Genomic DNA, 14,410 nt, shown 5'->3' with positions numbered 1-14,410 from the left:
TTTACTCTCTTTTGTCCAGTTTGCAGTCCGTTCCCTCTGTATTTTTTGAATGATGGATTCTGGACTTTCTGGACTTGTCTCATCCTAGTTAACGCCCAGCAAGATGCTGCTGAGCGAAGTCCTGAATGGCCGATTCAGCCTCGTGTGACAGCTCCTGACATTGACAGCTTAAAAATAAAAGCTCAAATAAATATAGAGCTTCTACTCTTGAGCTATTTAAAGTCAACCTCAAAACAAACAGCAGCATCTGTTTCTGCTAACAGTGACTTCTTGTATTTGTTTTTTGTTGTTGGTTTTTCTTTTGTTTGTTTTTTACATGAAATTGTATTTTATGACAAATTGTAAATCTTTGTCAATAAATTATTGCAGGTCAGTGACTTAATGTTGATGTACTGTTTGTATTTTAACAGTTTTAATGACTGTTGTATTTATTATAATTCTTTTTTGTTCTTTTTTTACTTGTATGTGTTTTATATTTACAGATATTTGTCATTTTTTGGCCCAAAACTTTACAAATAAATTTACAAATACATTTTTATTTTCATTATGATCTCATATGGAAAAAATATTAAACTAGGAGTTCATTGAACTTTTTCCTAATTTTTGCCTCCATTTGAACACCAGAAGTAACAATTTTTTGCTTAAAAAATTCCAAATATAGACTATGAAATATTCAACAATGCACATATTTAAACAAGAAACAAGGCAGAAATTAGCATAATGATTGATTATTATTAAGTGTTGGTGTACAGAAAGTAAAATTGTGAATCTATTTACACTATAAACATATATCACTCTTGAGCTATATAGTTACCGTATTTTCTGGAGTATAAGTTGCACTTTTTTCTGTATTATGAACTCTTTTGTGCATTGTCTGCTTGTCTGTGTTTTGTTGGTATTTGTACTTTTATTATTGGATTTTGTGTGTTTAGTTGTTTAATTTATGGGAAATCCTGATATAAATAGTTATAATTATGATGATGATTATTATTATTATTAACAAATGCTTTTTTTTCTTTTGGTTTTTTTTTTGTTTGTTTTTTTTGTACATAAGTCACACTGGAGTATAAGCCGCAAGACTTCCCAAACTAATTTTAAATATATATTTAAAAAGTGAGATTTACACTCCAGAAACACTTCATTAGGTGTGAAACATGAAGCAGCTGCACCAGCCTGATGCACGTGACCTGAGCTTGGCCTCTGAGTGTACGCAGGATAACTTGCATTTATTTGTGGAATTTTTCCTTTCAGATGCTGAGTTCCCTTAATGAGGAAAGAGTGATTCCTGATGGAGTAAACAGAAACTCGGCCATTATTGGAGGTACAAAAAAAAATCATCATGACATTTGAGAACTGCGTGAAAATTAAAATATAAAATAGCTTCCATCACACAATCAGTGTTCAATACTTGCATGGTTTTACCTGATATATATATATATTGTGTAGTTGAACATGCTGCGGTTTTGCAAGTTCTCCCACTTAGAAATCATGGAGGGATCTGAAATTTTCACCTTAGGTGCATGTCCACTGTGATAGACATAATCTTAAAAAAATCTGTAAATCACAATGTATGATTTTTTTTTTATAATTTATTTGTATGTTACTCTGCTGCAAATAAGTATTAGAACACCTACCAACCAGCAAGAATTCTGGCTCACACAGGCCTCTTAATTTTTCTTTAAGAAGCCCTCTTATTCGCACTCTTTACCTGTATTAATTGCACCTGTTTGAACTTGTTACCTGTATAAAAGACACCTGTTTACACACTCAATCAATCACACTCCAACCTGTCCACCATAGCCAACACCAAGAGCTGTCTAAGGACACCAGGGACAAACTGTAGACCTGCACAAAGCTGGGATGGACTACAGGAAAACAGGCAAACAGCTTGGTAGAAGACAACAACTGTTACGATTATTTATTAGAAAGTGGAAGAAACACAAGATGACTGTCATCTCCCTCGGTCTGGGATTCCATGCAAGATCTCACTTTGTAGGGTAAGGATGATTCTGAGAAAGTTCAGAACTACACAGGAGGACCTGGTCAATGACCTGAAGAGAGCTGGGACCACAGTCACAAAGATTACATTAGTAACACATGATGCTGTCATGGTTTAAAATCCTGCAGGGCAGCAAGGTCCCCCTGCTCAAGCCAGCACATGTCCAGGCCCGTTTGAAGTTCACCAGTGACCATCTGGATGATCCAGAGGAGGCATGGGGGTGCTCTTCTGCAAAGGGTACAGGACGACTGCATCGTATTAAAGGGAGGATGGATGGGGTCATGTATTGCATGATTTTTGCAAACAACCTCCTTCCCTCAGTAAGAGCATTGAAGATGGGTCATGGCTGGGTCTTCCAGCATGACAATGACCCCAAACACACAGCCAGGGCAACTAAGGAGGGGCTCCGTAAGAAGCATTTCAAGGTCCTGGAGTGGCCTGGCCAGTCTCCAGACCTGAACTCAATAGAAAATCTTTGGAGGGAGCTGAAACTCTAAACCTGAAAGATCTAGAGAAGATCTGTATGGATGAGTGGACCCAAAATCCCTGCTGCAGTGTGTGAAAACCTGGTGAAAACTACAGGAAATGTTTGACCTCTGTAATTGCAAACAAAGGCTACTGTACCAAATATTAACATTGATTTTCACAGGTGTTCAAATACTTATTTGCAGCAGTAACATACAAATAAATTATTTAAAAATCATACATTTTTATTTCCGGATTTTTTTTTTTTTTTTTTTTTAGATTATGTCTCTCACAGTGGACATGCACCTAAGATGAAAATTTCAGACCCCTCCATGATTTCTAAGTGGGAGAACTTGCAAAACCACAGGGTGTTCAAATACTTATTTCCTCACTGTATATAATGTAGAACATTTTGTGTAGTTTAACAAATTAATTTACATGTTAAAAGAATGAAATATTTTGGCTGTAGTGGCATAAATAGTTTCCTATTTCAGATCATATTTTTTGTGTGGTGAATAAATGTGACTGCAGATTTAAATTTCATTGTTGTTGTTGGGAAAGTGTAGGTACACGGACCCACAACAGGGGGCGCAAATGAACGGACAATGGAGTAGGTCAAATAGCAACACTTTACTGTTGTGAATGTGCACAACAAATACAACAGATTACAACAATAGACAAGAGTCAATTCACAAAGGTGTCGTGTGGGCAGGCTCGAAGATAGGAGACGCCTGTCCAAAGCAGAACCGGAACCACACGATTTCCTCCGCCACCAGACCCCGGGAATACTGGAGCCGCCAAGTCCTGAACTCCCAGGTGGCCACTGCCTCCGCGTGTCGGACCTGGTACTGCTGGCGAGGAACAAAAAGCAATTAAATGAGGGCGCGTTTGCACCCAGGAATCCGTACGGCAGGAAAGCTACCTCCACCTCTCGTTGGAAAAGTAGTCCACAATACAACGCACAAAGTCACAAAAGAATACTGTCAAACAGTCAGCTGAGGTACGTTACCTTCCAGGTAGAACGATATCTCGGCAAAGAGTGGAGATGACGTCTTGCTGATATACCGATGCTGATCAGATGAGTGGTGACAGCTGTCACAGGTGATGAGTGTCAGCTGTCACCCCGGCTGCTCCTGTGAGGGCGGCAGCGCCCTCTGGTGCCTGGAGCCCGCACTCCAGGCAGGGTGCCCTCTGGTGGTGGTGGGCCAGCAGTACCTCCTCTTCAGCGGCCCACACAACAGTTGTACTTCCATCACCTGCATTTTTTTGTTTTGTTTTTGTTGTTTTGTCTTTTAACCAGGATTCCTCAAAAACAAACATATTGATTTTCACCAAAGTTCCACTAAAGGTGGAATCTGACCTGTGATTACAAAACATTTGAAACCAGAGCCAGAATCACAGCAGCTTCAGTAACTCTAATGAAAGCTTTGAAACAGGGCGTGCTTCATGAAACCTGCTCCAAACATTGAGCTCGACCTCACATATGAACCATTCTGTTGTGAGGATGAACGATATAAAGAAGCAGAGTAGATCATTTCAAAGCTCATGATGACAAATACTCTGAGTGTTATCTTGTTTGAAAGTGTTAACTTGTTCTAGTAGTAAGAGCTGAAAGCTCAGCGCTTTGGCTGCTTTCATTAGGGGGCGCTACAGCAGATCCTCTGTCTCCATCTCCCCAACCACCTGCATGCCCTCAGCACATCTTCAAACCCCCTCTTCAGCCTCCTTCTCCTCCTGTCTGGCAGCTGCATCCTCAGCATCTTTCTCTGGATATACTCTGCATCCCTTCTCTGCACATCTCCAAACTATCTCAATGTCTCCATTGTCTTTGTCCTCTAAACTGTCATACTCGCGTCGATATCTCTGACATGATCATCCTAATCCTGTTCATCCTTTTTCCTTAAGATAAAGTCTCCTGGCAAACTTTCCCTTAAAACGCTCACAAATACGCAAAGGTTAAACAAGAGTGCTAATCTGTCCTTATCATTGGATATCCTGTGGAGTTCAGTCACAAGAAACGTGACACAGAATGGTTCATCTGCCTAGGGAGTGAAGTAGACTAGTGAGGGAAGCCACCAAAACACCCATATAAGCTTCAGTGGCTGTGATTGACAGCTTTTGTCGGTTGAGTTACCAACGCCATCATGGTGGACGTTGTATAACAATGAAAGATTTTCTCCAACATGTCCTCTGGCAAAACCAGGGAGTGTCTGAGGAAGGATCCCTCAGTCAGAGGTTGACGTCTGTCTCCCCCTACAGGTATCATTGCGGTGGTGATCTTCACCATCTTATGCACACTGGTGTTTCTGATCCGCTACATGTTCCGTCACAAGGGCACCTACCACACCAACGAGGCCAAGGGCAGTGGCGAGTCACGCGGCGGATCGGTGGACACGGCGATCATTGGCACCGACAACCCGGAAACCATCGACGAGTCAAAGAAGGAGTGTTCATCTAACAGCCACTGACGGGAGACTGTGAGGTTTCATTCAGTGACCCAATCACAGGCCGTTCTGCTGGACTGTTACCTCCCACAGGGACCTGGGACGTGGAAAACACATGTACAGATTTCTTTTTGTTTGTTTTTGGTTTTTTATATATACATTATATATTATCAGAGTATTAGAAGGAGGAGGACAGCCACTGGTTGAAGCACGTCTATGACAAACTGTCCATGTACATACTAACCAGCTCGTCCTTCTTTGTATCGTGCTTGGGAGTTTTCAGGAGTCCTTTGAATACCGTATATGACAAATACTTATAATTACCGGGTGGTGTGCTAGCACAGATTTAATGACAGTCTCTTTTTGCATTTTGACTTGATTTTCTTAAAAAAATCTCATCTCACTGGTCAAGACGATCACGCCAAACTGTTTCAGCCTGTCTGCACTCGACTCCGCGTATACTGTGGTAATATAGAGTTGAAAACAGATGCCAAATGTTTTGGGGGTTTTGTTTGTAAATACAGTATGTTATTTTCAGAGGTTTATTCATAGATTTAAGGCCAATACTTAGATGATTTCAGATCTATATTACAACAATGTCATATCGCTTACATATGAAACAGAGTTTTATGTTTAAATCTCATGATTTGCGATTGTGTGGTGCGTTCCTTCCTGAGAGAAGGGTTTCTACGAGCATGGCGGGAAATCATGACATTCTATAGTTGCGTTGGTTTTGATCACGGGTGAAGCTGACGCCATTTGTTTTGTTTCAATGTCCAAAACACTTAAGTTATTCACTGATTGGCTCATATTTCAGCATAACAAGGAAATGCACTTCAGGTGCTGAAGTCTGTTAAATTCACTGTAATAGTAGAATTGCCCATAGGGGGCGCACTAAAGCCCATGTTGTGAAGTAAACATCTGTAAGGTGTTTATTATGCATTTTTTAAAATCTGTTGGTGATTCTTCCATAGAGTTCGATTTGCACGGTATTGGCATCTCCGGACAGCAGGATGCTGGACTGACCGCGAGATGGCCATACCTGAAACTGATGCAGCAGATGTTGTTTTTAATTTCCTTTTTTTTCTGTTCTGTTTCTTCAGCTTTTTTAAAAACTTTGTAACTGTTAGAATGCCTAAGCAGAGGGTCACCTCTCTGAGTCTGGTCTGCTTGAGGTTCTTCTTCCTCAGTATCATCAGAGGGAGTTTTTCCTTACTACTGTGTGCTTGCTCTAAGGGCTGGGTAAGGGCCCCTGTCACACATAGTACAAATAGTACAACTCCGGGCGACTCATTGCAAAAAAGCTTGTATGAGCAACCACGAAATCCCCGGTGCACGCGACAGTGTCTTTCAAGCTGGAACACAGTGTGAGAAACTGCACCACATCATGCCGACTGATGTGGAGAACAATAAAAATAAAAAACCAGATGTATAATTAGTGAATATCACTGGTTGCAATGGCAGAACCCCGCGGTTAAATAACACTGGTTAAACAAAAAATCACTCACAGGATTCAAACCCGTAAGCTCTGACTACCAGATGAAAACTTTAACCGCTGAGCTACCATCACTGTCCTGTGAAAGGTTCAGGAAAAATACCTGATATCAAAAAGGCCATTGATGTATTAAAAAAATAATAAAACCACACACCATATAAAAACACTGCATTTTATTGAATCCCTCTTATCAAGTGGACATAGAAGTATGATCCATCTGTTCCTCTGTAGATGAACCATGGTCACAGACTACAGTCATGAAATGACATGAATGAGAAGCAGGGGGCTCTTATCATGTCCACATCTGCCAGCGGCATGTCCAGCCAGCCTCGCACGCGGTCCTGCCTGACATGTGTGTCTTCTGGATGCGACCGCAAGACTGCTATGTGGTACAGAGCTCACATGGGTCATGTGACATTCAGATCGCCGCTGCGTGTTATGACCTGAAGTAGCCTGTCAATGTGCACACCGTGCACGCGCTTGCTGCAGCCCTTTGCAACAGTGATATATCTTTTTATGTATGTCCACGTGAGGACAGCAAGCAGACATGCACATCACAGTGGACAGGTTGTTAGTTCATGTCCATCCAAACACAGTACGTGTTTCCCAGCCATGACTTCCAGATCCACAGATCTCCACAGCCACTCCTGTGGGCAGCCACACCCCCTGTCAACACCACACACGTGGGCAAGGTTGGGTAGGATTACTGTAAAAGAATACATGTGGATTACATGTATGTATGTACATACATTTGGATTACTTGTAATCTGATTACTTTTGGATTACATTACAAAGTAATCCGACCCAACCTTGCTCGTGGGGCACTTAGACAAATTTCACATCCACCTCGACAGTGATTGTCGCTGACTGTTGTCGTGTTAATAGTACGAATGGCCACGTGTTAATAGTACGAATGGCCACATTTTTCTAAGTGCCAAGCGAGCGGTGTTAAATGTTCATGTGTGTCAGCTGGAATTTGGCCGACACCTGTCGCGAGAGGGTTCAATGGGCTCTCACAGTGCACACTCTGTCTTTCAGCAGCTGGTGTGTGCAAATAGCTGTAGCAACAGCTATACGACGCGTTGGAGGCAGCTATGATTTTACACGTTTTGCATATGATTCCTGCTTCATGTGCAATTCGACCAAATTCATACTATGTGTGAAGGGGTCCTTTGTTGTGATTTGGTGCTATATAAAATGAAGTAAATTGAGATTGAATTGAAATTGGGTGAGCTACAAACCGTCACCTAGATTAGCTGTTATAATGTTTGCTAGCTGTGCCAAACAACCCCATTTTATGAAATTCTTCTCTACCCGACTGCATCTAAAACATAATGTGATATAAGTTGTTTGGAGTCAGTTTGTTGGTTCTGGAGCTTCTCCCGGTCAGTACGAGGGAATCTTAGCGAACACTTTGGTAGATCAAGGAACTCTAACTTCATCTTCGGCCCAGTCCTTGAGTTCAAGCATTGAGTAAGCTGATGCACGTTCACCACTTGGCAGCATTTTGTTGCACTGACTGAACTTTCCTTCACAGTCTTATCAGTTAAAATGCCTCACCAAAAATGTAGCTTTCCTCAAAAACTAGCATGTTTTGCTCAGTTATGAGCCAGTGATATATTCTTTTATTGTTTGTGTTTATTTGTACAAATCACACACAAACCCTCACAAACAGAAGTTTGTCGTGCACATGCTGGACATCGGATCAATCACAGGTCAAGGCACAGCTGCGTTGTGTTTGCAGTGCGTCTGTGCATCTTTGCATACATGTAAAGAGGTGAGAACGCCATCGGTAAAGTCTGAGGGATAGAATTTGTCAATACAACGTGATCTAATTTAATGATGGCACTAAACTCCACCCAGTAAGTGTTCAAAGTGCATGAAACATACAAAACAAAAACACTGACAGCTAGTATTTGACTAGCTTTTGGGCATAGAGTTAATTGGCTTAGTAATACGTTGTGCCTTCAAAGTGTTTGGCCATTTTGCCTCGCTGGGGACGGCATAACACGGGACAACACAACCGAACGTCGGCCGCTGCTTGACATCCTTAATAACAGGCATGAAATTCAGGTAGATCTGCGAATATCTGAGTTTGCGTGAGACTGGTGTCGTGCCGCAATTATGCAGTTCATATGGGAGACCCATGAAGCATTTTTTTCAGGATGTTGATTTGGCACAAAATTTTCTCCAGATGCATTTCCTGATGCCACTCCACATTACATGGGCATGATTGGTCTTGACTGGGGAACCTTCTGTTTTAGAATCAAGTGCACTGGCTACTTGTGGAAATGTGCATTTTGTCCAGCACTGGGAAATGCAACATTGGTCTCTCGTATCAGTCACTGTAATTACGGCAAGACGCTCATCTTGTTCAAATTGGAATTCTGGTGCCTTTGTTAATCAGAGTTTCAGATGATTTTATGGTTTTGCGATAAATCGAATGTTCTCAGTGTTTTATTCAATTGCTGTCTCATGTTTTCTTATCCTAAAAGACTTGATTTTCTTGAATTACCTGTTGCAGAATTTTATACTTGATAAGATTCAGGCCTGAGGACTCAGCTTTAGAAAACATGACCGTCAGTCTCTAACGAGTCTGTTAATCCACACTTTGCCTTGCGATCGTGGACCTCACTTCTTTGTGAAGGTTGTTGTCTTTGGGTGGTTCTTCACCACCAGGTAGGACTCCAAGAGAGTCAGTAAAACTCGGCTGGATGTTTGACAGGATTGAGGCCACTTTCTTAGTTTGCAACCATAAACTTGGTGGACTTGTGAGTTTTGCAGAAGAGAACACCTACTGCTTCTTCACCAATGTCTTGTTTTCTCCTTTACGTATCTTAGCTCACCACGCTGGGCTTTCAGAATTAGAATATGGTGATCAAGTGATCTTTCTAAAAGCAGTTCAACAACAGCTGTCATTTTGTATCTCCACTTGGGTTTCTTGGTGGTCATTGATCATGCATGAGTGCACTGCTTTGACTCATCCCTTGTTTGAGGTTTTCAACCCAGGTCTGGATCTGCCTTAAAAATTCCAAAATTGTCCCCTGGCATGTGCCAAGTCCACTTATGATCAGGTCCAAGGGCCTTCAGGATCCAGCAAGCTGACACATTGGAATTTATTTATATAATGACATTGATGCTCTGATGCACAACTATCAATGTGCTTCTTTCCATCAACATGCCAACATGCAATGATCTACTTTCCACCAGGCTATATAAGGTAGCCAAGAAGAACCAGGTTAGATGGGATATTTACACCAGTCGTGTCCAACATGATCTGGATCTGCTGTAAGGTCTCCTTCCAATTAGAAGTCCTTTGCAGACCCCAGATACCCTAGTGTGAAGCAGATGAGAGCCTACAACTCCTCCTACTTGTCCAAGTATGGAGACAGGGAGCCTGGGGCACACGCCTGCAATCAAGCGCTGGCCCTTATATTGGAAATCTAGCTCTTCTCCCATAGATCCACCTGCTCTTTCAGTTAGATGTACCAGAGAACCTCCAGGTGGCATCTTAACAGTGTGCACGAACCAGCCTAACTGACTCAGTGAGAAGGAGCAGCAGTTCCACAGTGAGCTCCTTCTGGATGTGGGTGTTCCTCTTCACCCTGTTGACTTCCAGGTTCTCCCTACTGTTTGAATTCAGCTACAGACTTCTGGACGAAGATACTGTCTCCATGAGGACCTCTGGTGAACCTCCACTGGCTGATGTCCATTTTCCTACTGACTTTCACTTTTCAGCAGCAGAAAATCAACATAACTTCAAACCTTCTGTGTTGTCAGAGTTGCATGAGAACCTGAACTGATCTTGCTGTACCTTTGGGCACCAACGTATCAACAACAGCATGAACCAAAAGTTTCCTCCAGACCTCGGTGACGCACAGACACACACACACACGCAAACGGTCATAATTAAACAGTGCATGAGTGAACCACAAGGAAGAGTTGCTGCTTCATGAACACTGAAGCAAGCTTCATCCTGACGGCATCACTGCCGTCCAACATTTACACTTTACTTTTTTGACTCATTTCTATTTAACTTTCCTTTTATTACGTTACTGTCTAGAACACGCTTTTATGTATGTTTGGTTATCCTGTTGCCATGACAACGCCATAGTGGGGGGTTTTTCGTGATTTTTGTACGTTATGTCGTTGAGCGCTGTCTCTAGATCAGTTCTTCAGGGACATCGGTGATCCAGCCGCCTTCTGGTGGGGCCTCAAACAGACATTCTTCATCCACAGCAGCTCATCGGTGACTCACCTTTAATAAGTTGTTAATTAATCACACACCCTTGGTTTTATTATAATTATTGATTAGCAGCTCAGACAGACGAAACCATCAATTATCTGTTATTGTTTCCGGTTTGTTGAGTTGAATAAAGAGTGTTTGATTGAAACTGTGAATCACTTTCATGCTGCTGTAAAAACATTTTACTGAAGAGGCGGAGCCCGAAGCCTGTACAGGGCAACTCCTAGCATTTGATTGGCTCATGCTAATCAATGCCAATTTAAATGTCAGGTGTTGGATCTTTTATTGATTGATTTGATAACAGATTTAGAGAATAATATAAATATAAAAGTAACACTCAGACTGCAGCAGCAGCACCCACACTTTACGTGCAAACACACACACACACACAAATTCATGCAAATGATTAAAATCTGGTTCTATGCAGCCATGACATTTGATCACTTCTGCCCAAAAATAGAACCACTTTATCCTCAATGCACAACTCTTCCACTGTCTGTAATCCATATTATCTCCAAACCATTTGAGTTAAACTGCTGTGAACATGTTTGACCTTTCAGGGTCACCCAAGGTTAAAGTTAATGCAATGAATAGAAAACCAATATATGATTTTATATTAGTGTTTCATGGTAACCACAAGTGGAACCAATTAATCAAAAACACCCATTCTAAATATGATCTACATAAGCACTGGGCCAAAGCTTATTCCTTCCTCTGTAACCTCAACGTTTAACTGATTTATTTTTTAAATTTCTTTCCTAAATCAAATCAGTCGGTCGTTGGCAGACCCTCAGTCATTCCAGCAAGTTTAGTCTAAATTGAATCAAAACTTTTATTTGTTTCAGATGGACAGACACACATTACTGAGGGGGAAAATGTGTTGCTTCTGTGAGCAGGTGTTTTTTAAAAGTTTAAAAAGGGGAATAAAGTAACTTTAATGCTGATCTAACCACACAAACGCTTCACGACAGGACAACAACAAGGACGTTTTTGTACCCGTCTTTTCATTTCTTCTTTCAAAATGAAGTAAAATAGTGATTTTCTTTCTCTCTCTCTTTATTCCATCCTGGCTAAACTTTATCTGTCTTCTCAGCCAGGATCATCCTTTCACAAAACACAGTTTACAGTCAAACAGACGAGTTGTTAGTTAACAGGATGTACTGATGTGTTTTGTGTTTGTGAACACCCACCTGGGTTGACATCGTCCACGACCACGCTTCACAAGAGGATCACAACGAGGTAACAGTTCTATTAATACTATTACTTTTGTACAGTTATTAATCTTCTCTAATTTCGTAAAGAAGTACATTGTCTTTGAAGTTCAAAACCTATAGAATCCTCCAATATACAAACATTTTTAAAGTTTCAAACATCATTTTATGGTTATCATGTTTAAAGTGTCATGTCTCCGGTTCAGCTTCTTTTGATGATGAATTTATGGCATTCGACCATCACAAATGTTATCACATGCTGTGGAATCTTGTGGTTTACTATAAAATAGGGCACGAGCTTCACTTTTTCCATATTTTGATATGTAACAGCCTTGTTCCTTGAGATGTTTCTGCAACTTAATTGGAGTCCACCTGGGGTAAATTCAGTTGATTGGACATGAGGTCCCTCATATAAGGTCACAAATCAAGCATGAAGTCAAAGGAATTGTTTGTAGACCTCTGAGACAGGATTGTCTCAAGGCACAAATCTGGGGAAGGTGTTGTGTGTTGGGGGGGTGTGGCTGGACATTTTGGTGTTCTTTTCTTTGCTCTCCAGGTGGACACGACAAACCGACTCTCTGCTAAGGATAGAAAAGGTGAGGTAAGTCAGCAGCTACAACCAATATCCTTCAAAAGACACACACTATCAGCAACACATTCAGGTCTGTATTTAAGCTTTATGTAAATGAGCAGCTTCTCACAACAGGTGGAGGATTACCACTCCGCACGCCACGTCTGCTTACTGCGTAACAAAATACCAACTTACTATCAACAATTAGTCAAACAATTAATCACCTCAGATGTGTGCTGACAGCATGTGTCCCTCACCCTTCTTCCTTCACAGGCACGATGTGTCAAACCCTGGCGCGGTCCTCAGCATCTCACAAACGAACATCACAAGGTCGAGTTCCCGGCAATTCTGCTTGAATCACACATGGCTTAAATGCAGAACGCCATCTCATTATCTGCTTCAGCTGAAAGTCTTTAAGGTTGCACTTGAGCACCATCCACAGGTGCTGCACATAACGTTGATGAGGGTGAAGGACTCTTCAGCCAGCACCTTCTCCACAGACAAATCAGTTTTCATACCACCTGGAGAGCAAAGAAAAGAACACCAAAATGTCCAGCCACACCCCCCCAACACACAACAGAAGGGAACAAAAACATTTCTGCTGCTTTGAAGGTCCCAATGAGCAAAGTGGCCTCCATCATCTGTAAATGGAAGAAGTTCACCAGGACTCTTCTGAGAGCTGGCCACCCGTCTAAACTGAGCAGTCGGAGGAGAAGGGCCTTAGTCGGGGAGGTGACCAAGAACCCAATGGTCACTCTGTAAGAGCTCCAGCATTCCTCTGTGGAGAGAGGAGAACCTTCCAGAAGGACAACCATCTCTGCAGCAATCTACCAATCAGGCCTGTATGGTAGAGTGGCCAGACAGAAGCCACTCCTTACTAAAAGGCACATGGCAGCCCACCTGGAGTTCGACAAAAGACACCTGAAGGACTCAGACCAGGAGAAACAAAATTCTCTGGTCTGATGAGACAAAGAGCATATCTCACCCATATTGGCCTCTCTTCATTGGCTTCCTGTTAATTCTAGAATAGAATTTAAAATTCTTCTTCTTACTTATAAGGTTTTGAATAATCAGGTCCCATCTTATCTTAGGGACCTCATAGTACCATATCACCCCAATAGAGTGCTTTGCTCTCAGACTGCAGGCTTACTTGTAGTTCCTAGGGTTTGTAAGAGTAGAATGGGAGGCAGAGCCTTCAGCTTTCAGGCTCCTCTCCTGTGGAACCAGCTCCCAATTCAGATCAGGGAGACAGACATCCTCTCTACTTTTAAGATTAGGCTTAAAACTTTCCTTTTTGCTAATGCTTATAGTGCTGGATCAGGTGACCCTGAACCATCCCTTAGTTATGCTGCTATAGACTTAGACTGCTGGGGGGTTCCCATGATGCACTGAGTGTTTCTTTCTCTTTTTGATCTGTATGCACCACTCTGCATTTAATCATTAGTGATTGATCTCTGCTCCCCGCCACAGCATGTCTTTTTCCTGGTTCTCTCCCTCAGCCCCAACCAGTCCCAGCAGAAGACTGCCCCTCCCTGAGCCTGGTTCTGCTGGAGGTTTCTTCCTGTTAAAAGGGAGTTTTTCCTTCCCACTGTCGCCAAGTGCTTGCTCACAGGGGGTCGTTTTCACCGTTGGGGTTTTTACGTAATTATTGTATGGCCTTGCCTTACAATATAAAGCGCCTTGGGGCAACTGTTTGTTGTGATTTGGCGCTATATAATAAAATTGATTGATTGATTGATTGAAAGATTGAACTCTTTGGTGTGAATTCCAGGTGTCATGTTGAAGGAAACCAGGCACCATCCCTACAGTGAAGCATGGTGGTGGTAGCATCATGCTGTGGGGATGTTTTTCAGAGGAAGGAACTGGGAGACTAGTCAGGATTGAGGAAAAGATGAATGCAGCAATGTACAGAGACATCCTGGATGAAAACCTGCTCCAGAGTGCTCTTGACCTCAGACTGGGGCAACGGTTCATCTTTC

At 42.0% G+C, this 14,410-nt stretch overlaps 1 protein-coding gene across 1 annotated transcript in view; it reads left to right on the top strand.

Moving 5' to 3' along the window:
• cntnap2a (contactin associated protein 2a) overlaps window positions 1-5,390 on the top strand; it is a 1,233,088-nt gene extending 1,227,698 nt beyond the window's left edge. The window contains 2 exon segments of the mRNA XM_034162408.1: window positions 1,260-1,321; window positions 4,724-5,390. Coding sequence (XP_034018299.1) covers window positions 1,260-1,321; window positions 4,724-4,932 — 271 coding nt within the window. The 3' untranslated portion in view covers window positions 4,933-5,390.
• The last annotated feature ends 9,020 nt before the right edge of the window (window positions 5,391-14,410 follow it).

Source organism: Thalassophryne amazonica, chromosome 1, assembly GCF_902500255.1.
Source record: "Thalassophryne amazonica chromosome 1, fThaAma1.1, whole genome shotgun sequence".
In the NCBI taxonomy this organism is placed as follows: domain Eukaryota; kingdom Metazoa; phylum Chordata; class Actinopteri; order Batrachoidiformes; family Batrachoididae; genus Thalassophryne; species Thalassophryne amazonica.
The sequence above is the reverse complement of the archived record's forward strand: the minus strand, read 5'-3'. Positions and strand labels throughout refer to the sequence as shown.